The sequence below is a fragment of the Poecilia reticulata genome, chromosome 2 (genome assembly GCF_904066995.2).
Source record: "Poecilia reticulata chromosome 2, P_reticulata-male-v2, whole genome shotgun sequence".
Classification (NCBI taxonomy): domain Eukaryota; kingdom Metazoa; phylum Chordata; class Actinopteri; order Cyprinodontiformes; family Poeciliidae; genus Poecilia; species Poecilia reticulata.
In genome coordinates, this window is record NC_088831.1 from 21,106,368 (window position 1) to 21,128,347 (window position 21,980).

At 41.9% G+C, this 21,980-nt stretch overlaps 1 protein-coding gene across 4 annotated transcripts in view; it reads left to right on the top strand.

Annotated features, from left to right (window-relative positions):
- arhgap20 (Rho GTPase activating protein 20) overlaps window positions 1–21,819 on the top strand; it is an 89,026-nt gene extending 67,207 nt beyond the window's left edge. For all 4 annotated transcript variants that reach the window (XM_081600263.1, XM_081600274.1, XM_017303723.2 and 1 more), the window contains 12 exons: window positions 98–247; window positions 840–881; window positions 1,081–1,165; window positions 1,290–1,367; window positions 2,205–2,271; window positions 2,726–2,935; window positions 9,422–9,612; window positions 9,718–9,882; window positions 10,869–10,978; window positions 11,343–11,532; window positions 16,783–16,891; window positions 18,837–21,819. In XM_081600263.1, coding sequence (XP_081456389.1) covers window positions 98–247; window positions 840–881; window positions 1,081–1,165; window positions 1,290–1,367; window positions 2,205–2,271; window positions 2,726–2,935; window positions 9,422–9,612; window positions 9,718–9,882; window positions 10,869–10,978; window positions 11,343–11,532; window positions 16,783–16,891; window positions 18,837–20,467 — 3,028 coding nt within the window. In that variant the 3' untranslated portion in view covers window positions 20,468–21,819. The remainder of the gene's footprint in view (window positions 1–97; window positions 248–839; window positions 882–1,080; window positions 1,166–1,289; window positions 1,368–2,204; window positions 2,272–2,725; window positions 2,936–9,421; window positions 9,613–9,717; window positions 9,883–10,868; window positions 10,979–11,342; window positions 11,533–16,782; window positions 16,892–18,836) is intronic.
- Window positions 21,820–21,980: the final 161 nt, after the last annotated feature.

The window sequence follows — 21,980 nt, forward strand, 5'->3', positions numbered from 1 at the left end:
AAGCATAGTAGGTCTCCTTTAGACGTCTGCAACAGTTGGAAAACTTTTCAAGACTTCGATTTTTATCTGGGCTAACGGTTGTTTTGTACCTTTGCAGGTCTCCTACTCATTTCAAAGTAAAAGCCCAGGTCAGAGTGTGTGAGATGTGGATGGCAAACTGCATGGATGAGGTGTGTGAGGGAAGCACAAACCCAGAGAGGAGCTTCGTCATGGGATGGCCCACCTGTAACTTTGTGGCAACTTTCAGGTAAATATCTAGACTTGCACGCGAAACACAGAGTAAGAAAGATGACTTTTAGAGATGCAAAGGGCTGCATTCTTAAATGACTGTAATGTGATTCAAATAGGAGCAGATTGATGTTGTTTGTCGTCGTCATACAGAATTTCATTCAAAGGCTATCCCTCAACATGAAACGCTCTTGTGAGTCAACAGGCTTGTGTTTCTGAAAGAGTACACAATGTTCTGAGAGGCAGAAGCACATCACGGAGGGGGACTACAAATCAAAACGTGCGGCTATAAAATCCCTTTAACCCTCAAGCGTTTGTGGCTGTTCCCGTTTTTTTTTTTTTTTTTCCGAAGCGGTTCAACCGAGAGAAGACAACCGCATGTGCGCGTGACGGGCCCTGACATGTAGCACAAACAAACGCAGTCGCACATGCCATACCGTGTTTATGCACCTGCCTGTCAGCGCCACACACGCGCACACATCACATTTTCTGTTAGCACGAATCAAGCCTTCGCTTCAGGCAAAGTCTGCGGATTGGGATTTGGAGAGAAGCTAAAGCTTTAATTATTATTTAAAAAAAAAAAAAAAACATTTTTCTTTTCTTATCTTCAGCTCTGAAGAGATCAAGGACAAGTGGCTGTCACTCATCGTTGGGTGAGTTGCTCCCTGGAACAAACGCAGATCACATTTTTTGTAATAGTTGAGATGTTTTTTTGTTCAGCTGTGCATGAGTGAAAAGTGAAACTCAGTATAAAATGAATTATGTGAGAGCCGTTGAAGTTATTTCATAATGACAGTGATTCTGAATGGAGAATAATTAATTGCTCTCCTTTCTTTTTCTCTCCATGTTCAGTCGGTTAAACGAAGGAAAAGAGAAGGATGATCCCAAAACCATTCCTCTGAAGATATTTGCCAAAGACATTGGAAACTGTGCATATGTATGCTTCCTTACACTTACTTCCCCTTTCTATTCGTACATCACAGAGATGTCTTCACTTATTAGTAGAATTGCCAGCATTTTATTTTATGCAACACACAAGTAATTCCATGACGTTCCTCCAGGCCAAGACGCTCGCCGTCAACAACAATGACAGAACCGACGACGTCATTCAAATGGCTCTGCAGCAGTTTGGCATATCTGTAAGTAACAACGCAAACAACTTAGTGTGAGGCTGGAGAATCATCGTTTTCGGTGTTGTGGATGTGACGTACACTTGAACAGAGATTAGTCTGTCAGAGTGCTGTGGATGATTTACAATCTCTGTAATAATTCAGTAAAACTTGGGTTTCAAACATAGATTTCAATTCACATTCAACATTTTGATTTCTAGGCTTCTCGCATTGACTAGTCATTAATTATTCACTTTAGCACCAGAGGCGTTGTCACACTGGGTGGATAGGAACACGGTTTCTGTAAAACAGTTTTTTTAAACGTTTATTTAACCGGATAAAAACCCTTTGAGATCAAGGCTTTTTCACAAGGATCACCTGACTAAGAAAGACGGCAGCACACGACAAAATGACAGAGAGAAAAAATAAAGATGAACATAAAAAATATGTAAAAAGTGAAAAAATTGTCAATAAGGTGCAGTAGCTGTGGCAGTTTAAGATTTAAAACAGCTAAAACATAGGCACTGTTGACAGGATATCTGTTTTTTTATTTTGTGAAAAGCGTTCAGTGAAACAAGTTCTGACCGTTTTAGTTCAGCAAGCAAAGGGCCAGAGAAGCTGGAAGCTTTCTGTGACTTTGTTTTTTTGCACACATGAACATAGAAATGCGAACTTTCCTCAGAACACAAGGCTAATCTTATTTAGACGCTTCAGTTTTACATGCCTCGCTGGTAGCAAATGTGTCTAACTTTGACTCTTCTTCCTACAGTAAACAAGTTCACTGGAAAATTGATTGGGTTTTCAAGTTTCTGGGTCTTGATGCGTTGCTTCTTTCTCAAACAAAAGTACGTTTCTTCTTCTTCTTAGGGTTGTGTGAAGGATCACCGCTTGTGGGTCAGTTCCTGTAAAGATGATCCTCCATATCCTCTCATTGGTGAGCATTTTTGTTATCTACTATTAAATGAACAAATAAATGATGGGAATGATTACTAAGAAATTGTCCATGTAGGTTTTTTAATTTACTATACATAGTATCACAAATTTCAAGTTGAAAACATCAGGCAAGAAGTAAAAGCTAAGAAAACCCCTCAGCGGGGCGTCGCTCCTGTTTAAGCATCACAAAGTCAACATCTGGGAGCGTTTCAGTCCAGATGATTTTTCTTTTTCTCTTTTACTCGTGGTGGTATTTCCCTGACATTCCTCCACCATAATGTTTTTATTCTGTAGTTCACGTGGAATTCCTGTTTTTTTTTTTTTTAACGTTGCTGTCGCCCTGCACCAACTCGGCTCATAGTTTCTATCACACTTTCTCTTTTGCTTCTCCTCCTCACGCTGCACATACCACAGCTTCAGCCTCTTAACCTCTGCGCTCTGGCCTTTCCATTCAGGCCACGAGTTTCCCTTTAGCATCAAGATGAGCCACATTCGGAACGGAGGGAGCAGCCCTGGCGGACACGGAGGAGGGCTGGGGAGGGAGCCCATGAGTCCGACCGACTGCCCCGAAGTTCTGCTGCTGGACCAGTGCCTTCCCCCAGACACCCAGTGCCAGTTCATCCTCAAACCCAACAAAGTGGTCCTTGAGCCTCCACAGATTATAGGTGAGTTGTTGTTTTTAAAAAAGGTTTTTAAAATCAACATTTCATCAAAATACATCCAATCTGGGAGAAACTTCCAGAAAATTGCAAAATACAGAAGTCATTTAAATCCACTAAACTTGTTTACATTTGCCTTTGAACCGTAATTAACAGAACATTGTCCAACATATACAGGATGCCTATTGATGGTTTTGATGATGGCAATGGAAATGTAATGTTTGTTCTCAAATTGGTGATGTTTTTATGATGGAAAGGACTTTGAACGTCCTTGTAGCCGAAAGGTGCTGTAAAAATAAACTTGATTGCCACCATTCTGGTCAGAAACAATTGGAAAAAGTTTGGTGAAGGATGAACAAAATTACTCTAAAAACTAGTTGCGAGTTCTGATATTGACCATTTGGGCAGCTGCAAATGGTGACATTAGAAAAGGGGCCACATGAGCGCCAGATATAACAGGATAACTATCCTGTTAGTTGTGCTTTTGAAGAAGTTTTCTATTGCTTTCATGCATGTGCAGCTGGCGCCACTTGTTTGCTCCTAAGGACAACAAAAATCAGGTGATAACCTGCACTTTGGTCGGAATTGGCAGGAGACTTTCGCTGCTTCTGACAAAACCCTCCTACTTATACACCTTTTACCTGACAGACGGAGGGAGTCATGGAGTTGGAGCGATGGACAGTTGCTTTAAGGCAGATGGGTCAAACTGTAGCTTTACGTTTCCACCCTCTAGACGGCCACATAAAATGAACTTTAAGATAACAGTTTCGTGCTAAATAAAACTTTTTTTCATTTGTACCGGGCCAAATTACATCAGTGTGAAAAGTTGTCGAATAAAATAGCTGCATTTAAAGACGTACTAATTGAAAGCAGAAAAATTTTAACAGTTTATAAAATTGGTGTTTTTTCCCCTTTGAGGACGTTGATGATCTTTATGTGGCTTGAAATGAAAAACCAGTTTGACACGCGTGACCAGATCCTGCCCGTCTGTCCGATTCTCCGTGAAACTGCATGAATAAATATGAGAATGAAGAAGCGTCGATGCAGAACAGAAAGTACTTCCTTACATAAGCGGCCTCACGTTTATGCTTCGTTCGGCCTGCGGACAGAGCGACAGGTGCACAAGAAGAAAAGCAGAACGGTGGGAAGAGATCTAAACGACAAAGGGTTACAGCAGGGGTTGGGACAGACGCCGAGGCAAAATACAAAAAAAAAAAGAATACCCCGTCAAGATGGACAGAGGCAAAGAAACCCCAGAAGGCACAGAGACGAGTGTGAGAATAGGAAGATGGAAAGCGAAAAGAGATGACACAGCTATTGAGTAAGACCAAAGGCCGGCAGAGGTGAAGGAAAAAAAACAAGCGACCTCGGATGATGGAGAGAGAGAGGAATTTGGTTAGAGGGGGGAGGATAAGAAAACGGGGGGCCTTCGAATACGAGCAGGATGGAGAATTTTAAAGGGGGGAGGAAGAAAAACACGACGGCTGCGGCGGACGGGGCCGAGGACAAACTGCAGATACAAAACCCGGAATGGAAAAAGAAAAAAAAGGGGATGACATGGGGTTTAAAGGAAAACAAGTTGTGGAGCAAAAAAACTGTGTTTTCCAGTCGAGGAGGCTCCAGTTTACCCACCGCAAGCATCGCCGCAGATTCTTTAGCTTCAACCATAACAGCGTGTTACGCAATTCCTCGCAGCCGTGGACGGGTAATTGCTCTCACCCTCACTGAAAGATCCCAAGTGTTTGCGTCGACCCAGTGGCTGCAAGACAGAATCCCCTTTTCAGGTTGTGGGGAAAAACACAACTTTCTCCTCATCTTTCCTCTTGGTGGATCCAAAAGTAGACATTAAAAAATGTACTTGACTTGGAGGATTTTATGAAAACCTTAAATGTTCTGGTGAACTAAAGAATTGTACTCAAGTACTTAAATGTACTTGAAAGTAAAAAGTATCCGTCCAAGAAATTACTCAAGAGTAAAAAAAAAAAAACCTCAACTCTCGTACTGATTTACTTATCAAACATTTAATATTTAAAAATTACATAAACAGACCAAAATGTAAAGTTATGTGAAAACTTTGCCATTTTAAAGACCAAATTGAAAATAATTAATGTAAACAACAAAAACTTCAAAATCGGTTTCTTTCAATATGAAACTTTTGGGTAACACTTTATTTGACATGGTGTGCATAAGACTGACATGACATTATAATAAACACAACATAACACCTGTTAGGAACATAAAGGAGTCTTTTATGAAGGTTGTTTTCTGCGTTTATCAAAAAGGTCACTTGGTTTCGATACAAAATGTTCTGCTAAAGCGCTGCAACGTCTCGACGGTGCTCGCTTAATCCAGAGCCGTCAGCTCCAGGCATGGAGCGTTGTCTGCCTGCTGGGATCTCCAGACCACCACAGCCCTCGTCATTCACACATGATTATTAAGCCATTAAACCGTCGAAGTGCTTCATGCTTTGGAGCTGAACATGAATCATCAGGTTTGGTTTATCTTGCAAGGTTTTTTAATGGGGGGGGGGGGGTTATTTTGACACAACTCCGTTTTCGCTTGCGCAATGGGATTGAGAAGTGTGGCCGCCACGTCACTCCTTCTCTAAACACCAAAAAAAAAAAATTTTTTTCCAATATACCATCTCTGTCACCCAAACATGCTTTATAATTTCTCTTTAAATCGTTCCAGATGATTTGCTCCAATTGTGGTTTTCGGGGTTAAAGAAGCTTCTTGGCTGAGGTCGGAAGAAGACTTAGAACAAAAACCACTAAACGAAGCCTGCTGTGCTTCTCGATGGAATCGGATGAAATATAATGGAAACTGTCATCATGACTTTGTTTGTATGTTAAGTTTTGATGACCTCGGATACATCTCTACCGTTCTACTGTAGTTTGTTGTATGCAAAGACCCTGAATGCGAAGTGTAAACTTGCACAGATACGTTGTGTTGACGCATCCATCCACGTTTTGGAGCCGATGTCCAATTTCCGATTTTTCTAAAGCTTTGACGCACTGATTTTAACCACTGTAAGGACTTCCCCTGTTGACCTCAGGGTATATTTCAGTGTTTTTTGGTATAAATAAAAATATGCATTTGTTCACTATGGTACATTTAAAGTCAACTAGGACAAGCGATTTCACCAAAACAGCCAAAAGTTGTTTCAGTCGGCAGAACTTCACTGGTCCAGGTGAGTCCAAAATGTGGTCACTGATTTTTGTTTTTGTTGGTAAGAATTTGGTCAACAAAATGGAGAACAATTGATGAACCCCTAAAATTTGGAAATTGTCTGTTTTACTTTTAATAAGGCAACAATCTGAAGCCATTTTTTAAAAATGTTTTGATCTTTAGTGATATACAGATTTTATTTTAAAAAATTGTTTTTGAGTAGGTATGACTAAATAAATGAATAAAAAAACGAACTCTTCCATTTTTAACTTGATGCATTTTGTTTGTTTGGACACCACCACCACTAGATTATTGGACAGAGGACAAGATGGAATAAAACTCAAAAACAGTCGCCCCCTTTTTAAGTCATATCCTTGGCACTTTTCACAACACAAAAGAGCACATATATCAGAAGAGGACACTAATTACCAATGTACTTGATGTACTTAAAACACTTTCACAACTTTCCCAGAAAACAGAACGACACACTATGTAGAAGAAACACATTTTGTCCATTTGGGAAAACTCTGAACAAACTTTTGTTGCATTTGTGACCTTTTTAACTCTTGTGCTCGGTACGTTGGACCGGTGCAGAAATGTTGTTTACAAAGTGCAGGAATGCAAGCAAAAGTAGCACATCAGGTTCAGCAATTAACCTGAATTGCTCAGTGCATTTTTGCCTGCTGTGTGTGTGTGTGTGCGTGTGCGTGTACATGTGTGTGTGTGTGTGTGTTCAAGGGTTCCAAACCGTTCCTTGATGCTATGATTACAATTTTTTTCTTCAGAAAAATCCCTTCTGAAGATTACTTTTTCCCCTCATTCCATTTTTTTAGCTCTATTGAGACCAAAATTAAAGCTAGTCCGCTAACCAAAGTAGCAACAACATGTAACTGAGGGGTTGCCCTTTATTAGATGTTTGTCAAATCCCATATTTTCTGTCACATTCAGGCTGCCAGGCTTCTGATATAAGAGTCTATGAGGTCTGATGTACCAGAGCTTAAAGAAGGAGGCAAGAATTAGAACTAGCTTCTTTGTTTCAGCGTTTTAATGTCACCGCGTTCTCGAGGCTTTGGCCAACTGTGTGGACAAGCAGTCTGTCTCTGTCGCCTCCTCGTTGAGTCGTAATAATTTTTGCAGCAAGGTCAGCGGTCCTTTGTTGATGAGAAGTGCCGGAGCGGGCCAGTAACTGAGTTGCTGTTGAACTTTTGTTGCAGAGTGTTGTTCAGGCACGACGCCATGACCGACTGTTAAATCGTGAACTCTGCGGCGTGTTTTGCGTGGGGCCTGTTTTGGCCGTGGAATCCCCCGCCCGCTTAAAGAAGCTTTTGTTTTTGTTCGAGTCCCCACCCTCTGATACAAATTACAACAGCCCAGTAAAGCAAATGGCGTTATTTCAAGGCCGTAGGCAGGTCGGATTCGCAGCAGTTGTGTGCGAGTGCAGCCGCTTGTTAAGAGATTTATTACGAGGTTGCGTGTTTTTTGCCAGGTCACTTGCTATTAGCAGCACATTATGTGATACCAGTTGATATGAAATCCCTTTATGGGTGGTAATAGAGATAATTAGGGATTTGTGTAGGTAATTCACACAAAGACTAGGATAAAGTCGACTTTTAGCTCAACTGATCCCAACATGCAGGAAGCACTCTTGCCTTGCAGCAGGAAGGTCATTGGTTCGAATCCTGGTCTGGGGTCTTTCTGCATGTCTGGGTTCTCGGTTGCATTTTCCACTTTTTAACAACGGATCACAGAAGCGTTTGAATCCTTTTTTTTTTGTGGTTTTTTTTCTCACGTTGCAACTGCAAACTCGTCCCAGTGCACCCACAAAAGGTAGAGATTGATTCTGAACTGCAAGGAAAATGATACATGATTTTCAAGTTTTAGCTCAAATAAAAACTTGTGAAGTGCATTTATGTTCAGTCGCCTTTTACTCTGAGACCCCTAAATGAAATCTGGTGCCACCAGATGCTAGAAGTGATCTGGTGAACCAGAACTTTTGGTTGTCTGAGACCAAAACTTAATTTTCTGACTCGCGTTTAATCTAGCTCTACCATTTGCTGGTCGATTAATTGTCCCAGTAATCATTGCGAAATACAATAATGTTGTTTTGAGACCATTTTTAATTAATATATTGATAATGGCGAAATAATTCAAGTTTGCCCTCTTAGGACTAATAAACTAATAAACACAACAATCAAAAACTATGAAATAAAAACCCCATATAACCGAAACCATAAATGACATGGATTATGAAGCAAAACTACCTTTCAAAAAACATGAATAATCAGAATGGAAATTATTGAGCTTATTTTCATTTATAAAGCGATTAATTGACTATATTGTGACAAGCTTAATCTAAACTTTGAGCAGCAGCCATTAAGATGAGGCCGCAGCTACTTTGCATTCTGTAATTATTACTTTGTATATTTATATATGTATTTTTTTTAATTATTCCATAAATTTTAACAGGCGGCTCAGAGTGAGCAGAGGACGTGCAGACGTATGGCAGATCTGTGCTTGCAGAGCGCAGGTACGGACTGTGACCTCGCCGCTCGGCACGCAGCAGAGGACACGCAATGACGAATACTAAGAGACAACCACAGGGCCCCGTGCGTGTATGTCAGAGGACATCCGGAAAGACATAACCACATCCTACTGGCTCACACACAAGCCTCAGAATAAACGCTGTCCTCAGTCACCAATGCACGTCTACCTTCATTTTCCTCAGCGACTTCTTCTGTGGGTCTGTCTCGCTACGGTTTCATGAGACCTGCACCGAATGCGTCCGTCCTCCCTGCGCACGCCTCACCTCAACCTGCCCTCAAATGTAGCTGCAGGGAGACCCAATAAAGTAAACGATAAATCAATGAATCCCATCGAAGATTAAAACAAGCTCAGGAAGTTCCACTGATTTATTGTTTTTCTCTGTTTCTACCAAAAACTGGATGACAAAAGTTTTCAGTCTGGTACTTTGGTCTTCTCAACTGGACCTTTATTGTTTTTTTTGATTAGCGACTTTATAAATCATTTTATTTGTTGTTTTTGTTTTATTTTACACATTTAAAATAACTTCCAGTACCAGGGTCACATGCTCATTAGAATTTAATTGTTCTTGCGCTTCTACACCCTCACCCTTGAAAATGCTCTCAAAACGACAATATTATTGTTTATCGCCATAACTTCTGGAACGATTTATCGTCCAGCAAAATGTTTTATCGCTACAGGCTTAGCTAAATCTTCTGTGAATGAAAATACAGATACATTTTGTTTAAGACGTGTTATTTGAAACCAACACCTGCATGTCCTTTACTCGTTTTTCCTCTGCAGAGCCCGCACACCAGAAGACCTTCAAGAGGAAGCGATCCCTGATCAACTGGCCTTTCTGGAGGGGCTCCAGCACCCAGCTGGACGGCCTGCCTCTGTCCCCATCACTGCTGTCTCCTAGCGAGGGACGGCTGTTTGGACAGCCTCTGAACTCGGTGTGCTCTTCAGATCACGGCCTGCCCAAGCCCGTCATGGTGAGATGACTACAGGTTATTCAGATTAAAGATTTTTGGGGAGATGGGAGGGAAAAAAAACCAAAGGAATGAAATAATTTTTTTTCTTCTTCTTCTGTTCTGTAGGAAATGTTAGTGTTCCTGTATCAGGAAGGGCCGTACACCAAGGGCGTGTTCAGGCGGTCGGCTGGCGTCAAGGCTTGCAGGGAGCTTCGGGACAGGCTGGACAGCGGGACAGAGGAGCCGGAGATCACACACCAGTCTGTGTTCGTCATCGCCGCCGTCCTCAAGGTAACGCCACCTCCCCCGTCTCTCAGCCCGTACCCAGCTCTCTCACCCGTCCGATACCAGACAACAGAGGGCAGGTCCGACTGAAGCGCGTCCAAAGTCGCCCGAGTCCAGACGGGGCGGTGTGTGTCGGCGCAGGCGGCCAGGCAGGGAGCCAGACTCGCTCATAATGTGCTGCCTTGTTCAGCTTCCAGCCCAAGCAGGAGCAGCTCAGGTGTTTAACTGGCTTCCCCTCAGACTGGGGGGAAAAAAACAAAACAAGCCAATTTAAAAAAGAATATGAGATATTGTCTCGTTTTTCTACATTTACCTTAAATTATTTGCAGCGTCTTAAAAATATGTCCATCCCCCTTGAGACTTTTCCCCATTTGATCCCCCCAAAAAATTACTTGGGCCATTATTTTATGAAATACAAATCTGAATAGTGCGGCGTGCATTTATATTCAGCCCTCCTGAGTCACAACTTTGTAGAAGCATCTGTTTTTTGAGAGGTCAATCAGATTTGCATGTGATTTCCTGCAATGGGCTATGTTGTATTTAGCTACTTTAATCTTTTTAAAAAAGATATCCCACAGCATGATGGTGCCTCCACTCAGTCTCACTATGAAGATTTGTTGAGAATTATCTTTTTTTTTTTTTTTTTAAGCAAACCAATGTGTTGTCTTTCTGTCTGTCTAGTTAAGAACTTATTTTGTGTTTGTCCCAATACAAATGCAGCAACAAATATGTAAAGTTACAATGAGTGTAAATACAAGCAATTGTAAAATTATTTCTCTCAGTATTAGAGTCGTGAAGCTGCTGTTAGCTGAATATGAAGTTGTTTGGGTTTTTTTAGGTGTAAAAGAAAAGACAACAAACCTCAAAGGTTGTAAATAAAAAGTACAACATTAACAACCTGTAGCTGCTGTTATTGTCGAATGTCTTTAAGATTGACTAAACCTAAAAAATAATTTAAAAAAAAAGGTCGTCATTACGTTCTGTGCTTACAGGACTTCCTGCGAAATATCCCGGGCAGCATACTGAGCATGGATCTGTACAATCAGTGGATGGATGTGATGGACGGAGACGGAGGAGAGGAGCGGCTGCCGGGTGTTCAGAGGTAGGAGCTGGAAGTCCTGGACCGGTTCATACTTGGGCTCCAGAATCCTTCCTGTCTGCTAAGAATGTTCCCGCTCAGCTGTGTCACAGGGAGGTCGTGTTTGTTTGCGATACAGATTAAAGGGCGCGACACCCAGCGCCGCTTGTACTCCAGAAGCAGCAAACTGAATTCCTTCTGCCGAAGGAAAAATAAATAACGCGCAACATGGAGGCAAGAATGGAATCTGCAGCCGAGCTGCTGACCTAGAGCCTCTTCTGTACATATAAATATATTTTAAAAAGAGACATGCACATGAATCAGTCTCTTCTGTCAGACTGCGTGTTTCTGTCGTCACATATCCCGTCTGTCTGTCATCCTGCTGCAGGCTCCTGCAGCTGCTGCCCAGTGAGAATCATCTCCTGCTGCGTCATGTGATCGCCGTGCTGCACCACATACAAGGCAGCGCCCACGACAACCAGATGAACGCCTTCAACCTGTCTGTCTGCATCGCTCCCAGCATGCTTTGGCCTCCGACCCCGAGCACTCCTGAGATGGAGGGAGAGGCCACGAAAAAGGTGCGAAACAGAGTTTTTTTTTTTTTATGCAATGTTTCAGTTCATGAGGTTTGTTATTAGACAAGATTTGGTGGAAATATTTAACCAAATGAGAGGGAGGGGATATTTGGGAATATGTAGTCATCTGAGATGGCTGTGAAGTTTAGCGTCTGGACTAAAAATCAAGATGGCATTTGACATAAAAAAAGAAAAATGAAGCACAAACATTCTTAGGGTTAAGTGATTAAACATTAGTGAAATTACTTTTTAAATCTTGTCTAACAAGGTTCCATGTCAGCCGTTTCCCTGACAACCAAAGCTATATTTTGCATTAGCAACGACGACTTCAAAGTTAAGTTAAGCTGGGCTTGCTAGCAAGATCTATTTTATCATTAGCGCTGTTGCTAATTAGGTTCAGCTGGATAAAAAGATTTCTGACATTTCTGATTTGACAGATCATAACTTTTACTAAGCTGATACAGATGTAATGCACCCTGATCCTTCCCTGCTGGATGCCTTACACTGAGGAGCTAGCATCCTAAAATAAATCCTAATCTAAATGTCTATGAAGGCAAACAATGTTAGAATTTAACAGTTGTTGAATTAATTTCTTTTGAGATTAACCAAATTTTAAATTCCTTCTTTTTTCTTCTTACTCTGAATGTTTCTGTATTTAACCAACAGAAAACTATTTGATGGAAATAAATTGAGCAACTTTGGAAGTTTTCTGCATAAAACAGGCTAGTCGTTTCCTCGTTTCTGTATTTCATGGTAACCTAACCCCACAGCTGCCTCTTATTGAGCCACAGCCTTATCAGTCTAACTTCCAGGAATAAAGCAAACGTATTTCCCAAAACTCTGGCTAGTCGGATCTGTTTCAGTGTGTGAGTAATGCAGCGAGTGAGTGTGTGTTGACAAAATTTCTCTAACGCAGGAGCAAAGTGTTTGAGGATGACTGCTTTGAAATCGTTGTGACAGTTACAGTAAGACGTGCGTGGAGAGAGTCTCGTTCACAAGCCTTCATATGGAAATAATCCTAAAATGAAATTAACACATTCTTGTGTTCAGATGGGAATAAAACCTCTGAGATTACAGCAAGACACTGCAAAAAAGCTGGGGCAGTTCCAGGTCCATACCTGACAAGTGTTTTTTATTATTATTACTTTTACTAAACCTCTTGTAGTTAATATTTCCAATGATTTTTATATAACAGACATTCTGGTGGTTTAGCAAATCAGTTAAAATGCAGCAAAAAATAAATATCAGATTTCTGCCCCAACTTCCACTTTTTGCAAGCTAGCATTAGCCATTTACCTTGACTTTGGGTCAGTTTGCCTCTTTGGACCCCATTTCATACCATGATACTTTTATATGAGCCTATCTATGCAAGTTGTGGCATACAAGTTCATTGTTGTCTGTAGTTTAGAATATTTAGGGATGATGCATTATAAAAATGCTGAAATCCTTTGGGTAATCAAATCAATTTGCATAGTGTTGTCTGAAAACTTTGTATTAGAATCCATTTTCACTTCTTTTGGTTCTGATCCCCGTTTTGAACCTCTTGACTCTTATAAAATATGAAAGATGAACTCTTCCTCGTAGCACAAGTGGCCGCTGCAGGAAGTTAGAAAAGTAGCAGTTTTATTTATAAATACCTACTTAGGTGAGTAATTATTGTAAAGACGAGGCAGAGCTGCTTCTTCCTCCAGAGCCCATCATCAAGCTTCACAACTCATTTTGATTTGTGGTCAGTTTTAAAATGTTATCACTGAGCAACCTCTGCGATCTCTGTGGATGGTTGATTTGCTTATCGTTTCAAAAATGTGTGTGTGCGTGCGTGTATGTGAGAGGGAAAGCAAGTGTGCGCTAGTGTGTTCCTTAGAGTGGCTGAGGTTCATTGAGAAAACATGCAAAGAATTTCCTACACAATCCCAAAGCCAAATATGTGTGGAGAAATGTGTCACTGCAACCCTCCTCCCCTTGCCCTTCTTTCTTTCTTCACACACACACACACACACATGCACACACACTTGTCAGCACAGAAATCCTCAACACCCTCAAATACCAGAAGATCAGTTTCACAAATACTCCCCTGGTCACATTTTCCCTGCCGCCACAGTGGATGTTTGTGTGTTGGTTCCAGTAGGCAGCCTTTTCTTCTAACGAGGCAGATTTGGACGCTTCCCACCGGCTGCTAACCTTGTCGTCAGTCACGTGGACACTGAGATTTAGCAGATTTTGTTTTGCCCGAGTGTCTGGTTCTCCTTCACAGCAGCATATAATTTAAATGCTTTTGGCTGAACATAGTTGTGTAGGAGCTTCTGAGGTAATTGCAGCTTTAGTTTGTGCACACTTTGTTTTTTTGTTGTTTTTTTTGACTGTGGCTAAAAAAATATATATATGCTGGCCAGTCCTTTTACTTCTGCCTGTTTTTTTTTAAAGTGTGCTGACTTCTCTCTGTCGCTGAAACAGGAAGTTATTCCACAGCTTTGGCTGCGTAAGTGAGTTTCAGATACCGAGCGTGTTGCACTGATCTACAATGCCTGGCATCTATGACTTTTTCCAGTTTTGAACACAATTCTCTATACATTTCATTGTATTTTTTTCTGTCATATAGACATAACACAAAGTTGGTGGAGTTGAAGCAATTTATTTTTAGTTTGCAAATCAAAATCAAACTATGAATGGAAATGGAAAGTTTTGCGTTTCCATTTCAAACGTGCAAAACTTTCAGTGTTCGGCTAATGTCAAAAGAAACACTTTCTGAGCTGTGGCATTTCATTAAACGAGAAACAAATAAAATCACCTTTGAATAAGTTTCCCTACTCAATAAGTCATTTTTAAAAAACACTTCCTGTCGTCTTTTTCGCCGGTAGTAAAACCCAGTTTCGACAAAAGTGTTTACAGTTTTCCAACATATACTAATTTCAATTCATCCAAAAAAATCACCTCAGCCTACCACAATTTGTTTATTTTTATTTTTAATTTTTTGGGTAAAAAAAAATACCAGGCCCAAATATTATATGCCATATATTTTCCTTGAAAATATTTTTCTATGTTTTTCCTTTGGATAAAGTTCACAACTTTGTCCCTTTGCTCATTCCTTGGATTTTATTGGAGCCGTTTGTTCGCAGCTCCTCTTTGACGTCTTTTGGCTTGTGGGTCGCCACAACACGGCCCGGAAAAATGTTGCCCTGGATTTCATTTAAGGGTGTGAGAGTAAAAGGAGCTGAAGACAAATACCTTCCCTACATTTTTTATCTTTATTTACATGTGCTTTACTTTGTGTTGGTCTGCAAAGCGTTAATGTTTTGCGGTTCCAGCGTGACGGAAGGTGAAAGTTGTAGCAGGTCTGAATGTTTGACATGCATTCGTCACAGAGGCAGAGCAGCGGGGAACAACAGCAGCTCCTCTTGTGTAAATCCGACAGGCAGACTCGAGCGGAAACTTTCCACAGTTTGGGACTCTGGTGTTTGTGTGGGACGTCGTCTTTGGTGTTTAGTAAATTTTCTCTGTTTGGTTTACGAGGCGGCAGCTTCAGACAAAGTTTGGTGATTTGTTTGAAGTCTGCGCTGATAGCAAAGCAAAGAAACTGCCGGCGTGTTTTACGAAAACCTGACCTCGTCGGAATGTCCGTTCCTTCCAGTAAACAGGACTTTTTAGGACCCTCTTAGCCTCAAAGAGTTCCGGTTTATATTACGATGCGCGCTGGATGATGAGTAGACGAGCCTTCTGGACTCGTCTTGCTCACCGAGCGAGCAAATATCGGAGCTGGAAACCCTATGAAATCAGCAGGACATCATCCATAATGACGGGGGAAAGGAGTTCCAGAAGGACGTCCGATGAGTCAGGGATGCTGTGGAATGCAAATACTCTTGAAGGACTTGGGAAGTTGACGTCAGCGCAGCACAAACAGCTATGATAAACTAAGAGACTAAAGTACCACTTTTGGCAGCTGTTTTACAAAATTATTAAGGTCACGGATCAAAATAACAAAGCTGAAAGACTCTCCAGCCCCCGGAAGCAGTAAAATAGCCTTGATTTTTAGCTTCCATGATTACAGTTGTGAATATTAGCCTTATGATGAAACAGGAAGGGGTTACCAGAAATTCAGAAGTGGCTAAGTGGTGAATAAAAGAGTGTGTCTTTAAGTAAATAAAGCCTTTTCAAAGGCGCACTGCAGCACACTTGGTATCTCAAGCTGAACCAGGTTGCTTTCAATGCTTTTTGGATGTCAAAAAAGCCTTCAGATATAAATGTCACACACATACACCACTCCCTCAAAATTATATAAAAGTTGCTAAAGAAATATTGTTGCAATGGCCCATTGACTGCGCGCCTCCACAGTGATTAAGTAATGCTATCTGCACTCGTGAAGATTCACTCACGTCGGCATGCTGGGTGCTTGGAGGGGTTGAGGTGGGAGAGGAGCTGGAACTTGTTTTCTAGTAATTCAGCTATAATTAGATGACGCTTTGGGTCGATTCACAGATTGAGTACAAAAGCATTAAACTTTCTGAGATGATGAGGCGATCAGTAATGAAATCATTAAATGTTCCCTTTGCTGAGACAGAATATCAATTTTACCCTTTTCATCCCAATACAGACACAGACCATGTATTTGTTAAAACAGTCAGATTAATTTATATTTTAACAGATTTTTTTTTGTCAATTCTTAAAACTAAAAACAAGATTTAGGTCACTTTTACTGAACAGCATACAGCTAAGCTTATTGACTAAATTGTTTTTCAAGCTTTGAAGAAACTAGTTACCTTCCATTTATTCATTTTAACTTACTGACCATTTTTTACCTGCAGAGCTTGAAAGACATGAGGGACATTAATGATGTTTCCCTTTTAAAGATTTAAAGATGAACTATAGTTCAGACATTCATCTGTCAAGACGACAAATGGTTAGATATTCTCTGAGTACAGGTTTTACTTTTTTTACTCTGTGAGAAAAAGCTTTATTTCTGACGTTTTTCCCAGTCCGACTTTGTGATCTCTCCTTTTGCGTTTGACCATCCGTGTAGTTTGTGCTGACGCGGACACTTTTTTTTGAAACTGCGTGTTGGGCTCAGTTTCTGCTGAACTCTGGCTGCTTCCCTGAGGAACTGATTGAACAACTGAAACAATAAACAGCAGCTGTCCTTCAAAACCCATCTGTAAAACGAAGAACAACAAACTCAGCAGCTGCAGGAGAGTAAATAAAAAAAAGATGCTGAAACAGGATAGATGTTATCTAATCAACCTGTTTTTTTTTTTTTTGCAGGTGTGTGAGCTTGTGCGCTTCCTCATAGAGAACTGCAGCAGCGTCCTGGGAGACGTTGCCTCGTTGTTCAAAGACGTCAGCCAGAAGAGCAGCAGCGACCACGGATCTGGTAAGAACTCAAGAGACGAAAAAAGACAGAGTCCAAGTTTCAGTTTGATTTAAAAACTACATAGTTTTAGTCTCATTTTATGAACATTGGGGGGTAAAACATCTAAAAATGGTTGATCTGTGCTTTTCAAACATTTGTTTCCCTTTTGAAAGCGGTGATAAAGCCTCACTGTGTTGTCCACTCAAAGTGACGCGGACCGAGACTCGCCGTCTCTGTCTGTCTAGCCGAGTCGCCTCGGCCCTTTCAGTCCTGCTGATTGCGGTCAGCAGATTGACCTCCGGTAATTTCGGTGACTGCCAGGGTCACAGGTGCTGATTAAAATGCTGCTGAATCCCCTCTTTTATACACGGCGCTGATTTTTCTCCCTCGTGTCGAAAATAACCGCCGGAGGTCAAAGAGCTCACGGCGGGATGAAGCTTTGTCCTCTGTTCTCCACATCTTCACCGAGTTTTGTTCGTTCAGCTTGGGAGGTCGAGATCATTAGTTGCTTTCAGGCCTTCGCTTCACTGTTGCCAGGGCCGTTCACACTGCCAAATATATCTGACCTGTATTTGTTCGCCATTTTGAACGGGCAATGACCTGAAAGTGTCCTGCATGCGCAGTAGAGGGCGCAATAGCGTCAGCGTTCTAAGTGTTCTGCCAACCGCCATAAAAAGAAGTGCTCAGTGTTTGAGGAAGTAAACATGGAGGCTAACGGTGGAGCTTAGCTTACATATTTGAAGTTGTTGTCCAACCGGAGCAGCATATTAACAACTAAATCCTCATTATAGTCCATCATGGTTGTTTTTCTTCCCACGCTTCCGCGTATCACGGTGCAGAATAGTGAGATTTGTTGAGAATCGGTGACGTTCAGTTTGGATGAATTCAACCTGGACGTTAGGTCGCATTTGAATTGGATACGCATCAGATATGGGTCGCATTACGTCAAAAAAAAGTCAGAATTGGGTCACTTCAGGTTGCAGCCTATTTGTCCTCAATGCAGCGGTTTGAAGCCTGGACCCTGACATGTCTAACTTTTTCCCTTTTATTCTATTTTCCTAAATAGAATAAAAGCTAAAAGTTCAACAAAATCACTTAAGAAGTGCTGCAGTATCTACGCTCCAGGTAGCAGTGGCAGTCACGTCAACATTAACCACAGAGCATGGCTAAAGTAGTGCTAGGCTACTTTAGCTTAGCTAGGTGCTAAGCTAGGCGAAAGATACACTCAAAGCAATTGTTTCCTTGACAATGTTTATCTCTGGTAATCTGTTTATCTGTTTATCTATCTTGTCAGTTCTTCCACTTCCGTTTGAAATTCAAGGTCAGGACAAGCTTGTTACCTATAAGAAAAACGCCAAACTTGGCCGCTGTCATCTTTTTATATATATATATATATATATATATATAATCTCCTAGTCCACAGTTGTACAACACACGTAGATTTTTTTGTAGGTTGGTACAGATGGAACAGAAAGTTTGTTTTAGCCAGACTGATGGGTTAAAAGATAACATTTCATATGCTTCTACATATAACACTGCAAAAACACAGAATTGTTTTGGTCTAGTTTCTTCTGTAAATATCTTGGAACATGAGCAATAAGACAAATCTAACTCATAAGTAACTTTTAGGCAAGATATAGCAGCTTGTTTTAAATCAATAATTCTCGAATATTGATTAAAAAGTACTAGTTCCCCTCGCAGATTTCTTCATTTATTACAAGACATTTTCCCTGTGATATGTGTGAAAAATAATAAGCCAGTGGAACTAAAACTTTTAATCAATATTCAAAAATTATTGATGCAAAACAAGCTCCTACATCTTGGTGAGAAGATACTTCTAAATTAGTTTTCTTATTTCAAGTGTACCAAGATATTTGCGCTAGAAACTAGACCAAAATACTTTCCACTGTTTGCTACTTTTTGAGTTTGGTGGGGTTTTTTTAATCTTCTTTCTTTTCCTCCCTAGATGTTTCCTCCTTCCAGATGAATGACTCGTCCTACGACAGTCTGGAGAACGAGCTGAACGATGACCCTGAGTCTCCCTACCAGGAGCAGCTGCTGCTGCGTGAGAAGGCCAAACCGGAAAGCCGCAGCCGGGACTCGGTCATCACCCTTAGCGATGGCGACCCCGAGCCAGACCCCGACACCAACCACCTCCTGCAGCTCCCCCCTCTGGCCAGGCCCAGGAGATTCAGCCCCGCCGTACGGCAACCCCGCAGCGGCTCGTCGCACGCTCCCAGGAGACTCCGGAGAAGCTCCGAGCCGGCCTTGACTTTGGCGAATGTGCCGTCTACCGGCATGGCGGCGGCCAACGCCGACAGCCACCACTTACCCTTAAGGAAGGCCAGCTACGACGCAGCCATGGAGGGGGAAGAGGACGAGGTGTTTGTGGAGCAGGGTTTGAGCAGACTGCAGCTAAACGAGGAGGTGAAGGACGGGTGTGTCCAGAGAGGAGCCAGCGGTGGGCGGAGGAAGACGAAGCACGCGCCTCCGCCTCCTCTGCGATTGGACGCCAGCTGTTCCAGCCTGTCTTCACCGGCGACTTCTCCAACAGGATCCTCCCTCAGTTCCTTAGACTCTGCCTTTTCTCAGTACTCCACTGACTATGCCACGAATGGCGCAGCTACTCAACGGTCGCCGAGAGACTCCCCGCCTCAGAGGGACGCCGCGCCCCATTGGCAACCATCCGTCCATCCGCCTCGTGGGAACCAGATCTCCCAGTCCCACGGACTTCACCCGAACACCTGGCTCAAGAAGGACCGCTGCTTGTCTCTGAGACAACCCGACACCGGACCCTTGGAGGACGTACCTGTGGTGAATGGGAATTCCTACCTAACCGGCGGTGGTTGTTCTGTCGCTGTTGACGACATGGCAGCGACAGAGCCGAACGAAAACTGCCATCGGCGGTCCAGCAGCCCTCCATCCTACCAGCAGGCTCTCGTCCAGCTTCAGCGTAACCGCTCCCCGTTTTACAAAGGCGCAGAGAAACCCCTGACCGTCAAAGAGCTGAGGCAGCTTCACGACCAGAGCTACGCTGCCAAATCCTCCGGCGCAAACTCGTCAGACAATCCCAAACCAGCAACAGGAGCCAAGGTCTCGCAAAGACCGGCGCGGACCGAGAGAGTCCAACCTCCGCAGAGTGTTTTCTATGGACAGACGGCCACCACTCTGGTCCTGCAGAGGCCAAAATCCCACTCCCTCACCCCTGCTGCCGAAGGCCACAAAGGAGGAAAGACCCTTCCTCGCCGAGCCTCCGAGCCTGCTAAGGTCTCGGCCAATTCGGACGCCTCCAAGAGCCTCACCCTGGACAGACCTTTAGGCGGTAAAACTCAGCCGAATGGCGGCAGACGGAGGGCGTCGCATGCGGAGTCCGGCCACACCCACCCGCAGCTCTGCCTGTCTCCTTCCGCCACCCAGGTGGTGAGGGACTACTTCTCCTCACACGGCCAGGCAGACCCCGACTCCTGCCTGCGGAAGAGTCAGGAGGTTGCCGTAGCGATAGCGCAGAACAAGAAGGAGTGGCAGAGCAGGCGGTGTAGCGACCCGCGACTGGAGGACTTTGAACAGCTCTTCTTCGCAGAAGAGTCGTATGTGTAACATAAGAACTGTACAGACAAATTGTAAATGGGAGAATGTGTGTTTTTTTTTTATATATATATGGGGTTTTTTTGTGTACAGCTGTTGCCTTTTATGGTATATGTTTTTCTTATGTTGCAGTGTTGAGTACTTTAAAGGTACTCTGTTTTCCTAAAGGTACAAATATGCACCACAACTAGCAAGAAATGATATTTAGCAGTGATTATCGCTCTGACTTTATGAACAGTTAATACAGCTACTCCAGATAATTTCTTCTTTTTTTTACCCATGGTTTAAATTAGCAGGAAGTGATTTATTTTCTTTCTAGCATTTTTCCATCTTTTTTTAAACATGTGAATTTTTTTTAAATATTTATATAAAATCTGTCTTTCCACTCACACAAGTGTTCTTGTTACTGGTAGCTCTGGTTTGGATCTCTTGGAACGACGGGACGTTAAAATTAGAGATGCACTGATCACAGATTTGTAGCCAAATTCCAAATCTTCCTGGTTTTTAAAGTTTGGATTTATACGTACTGATGTTTTTAGTTACTTAGTTAGTTTAGTTTAGTTTTAGTACATAAGCTAATGGGATTCATTTTATGTGTTTTACTATCATTTTAAAGCACAAAACCATTAAGGAATCGACATTTTAAATAATACTGAACATCTAGTTTAGTCTTCCACACAGAGTGTCGGTACGGTGCCTTCACTGATGGTTGAAAAAAGATCAGATTCTTGAGTTTTCTACTAGAAGGATCAGCTTATTTCACCAACCAGCTGATTCTTCTGTGTGCCTCTCTAGTTTAAATCTTTTTGAGGATGCTTTTATGTCACTACTATATTTTAATGAAGAAAAGCAGCCAATTTAACATGAATAAATCTTGTTCGTATGCCTCTCCCTACAGTGAGGCCAAGATGATCTTGTTTATATTAGTTTGTTTCTTAATAAATGGCCTCAATTAATACATTTCACTTGATTACTACAATAAAAAACATAATTCACTCATTTTAGCTCCGTAAAAGAACAGGTTTCATGAGTGTTGCATGTTTTTAACAAGAGAAGGGTGGCATTGTCCATTGTCTCAAAAAATACTCTGTTTATTATTTCCATCACCTTGAATTGTGTTCAGCCTGTATAGTTGTGAATATTTATGCTACAGATATATGTATAAATATATATATATAATATCTTGAACCTTTTTGGTATGGTTTGTGAAAACGAAATATGTATTTTTGTACAAGCCAATTCTGCTGCTGCTGTCCTATTAGTATATTTGCTATAAAACGCACCATTTGTATATTGTGTAAATCTAATGCTCACAAGAACAAGGAAAAATGTGGATTTTAATAAACGTTGCTCTTGTGAAACTACTTTTGAAGCGCGCAGTGATTTTGTTGGTATTCTGAGCACCGTGTGATGAGGAGGAAGAATAATGGTTACGGTGTAACGTCAAATTCGCCTTTTTGTGGATCTATTGTTTGTTTTTTTCTAAAATATTTGATTGAAAATGCTCCCAGTTCTGTTCAAAAGG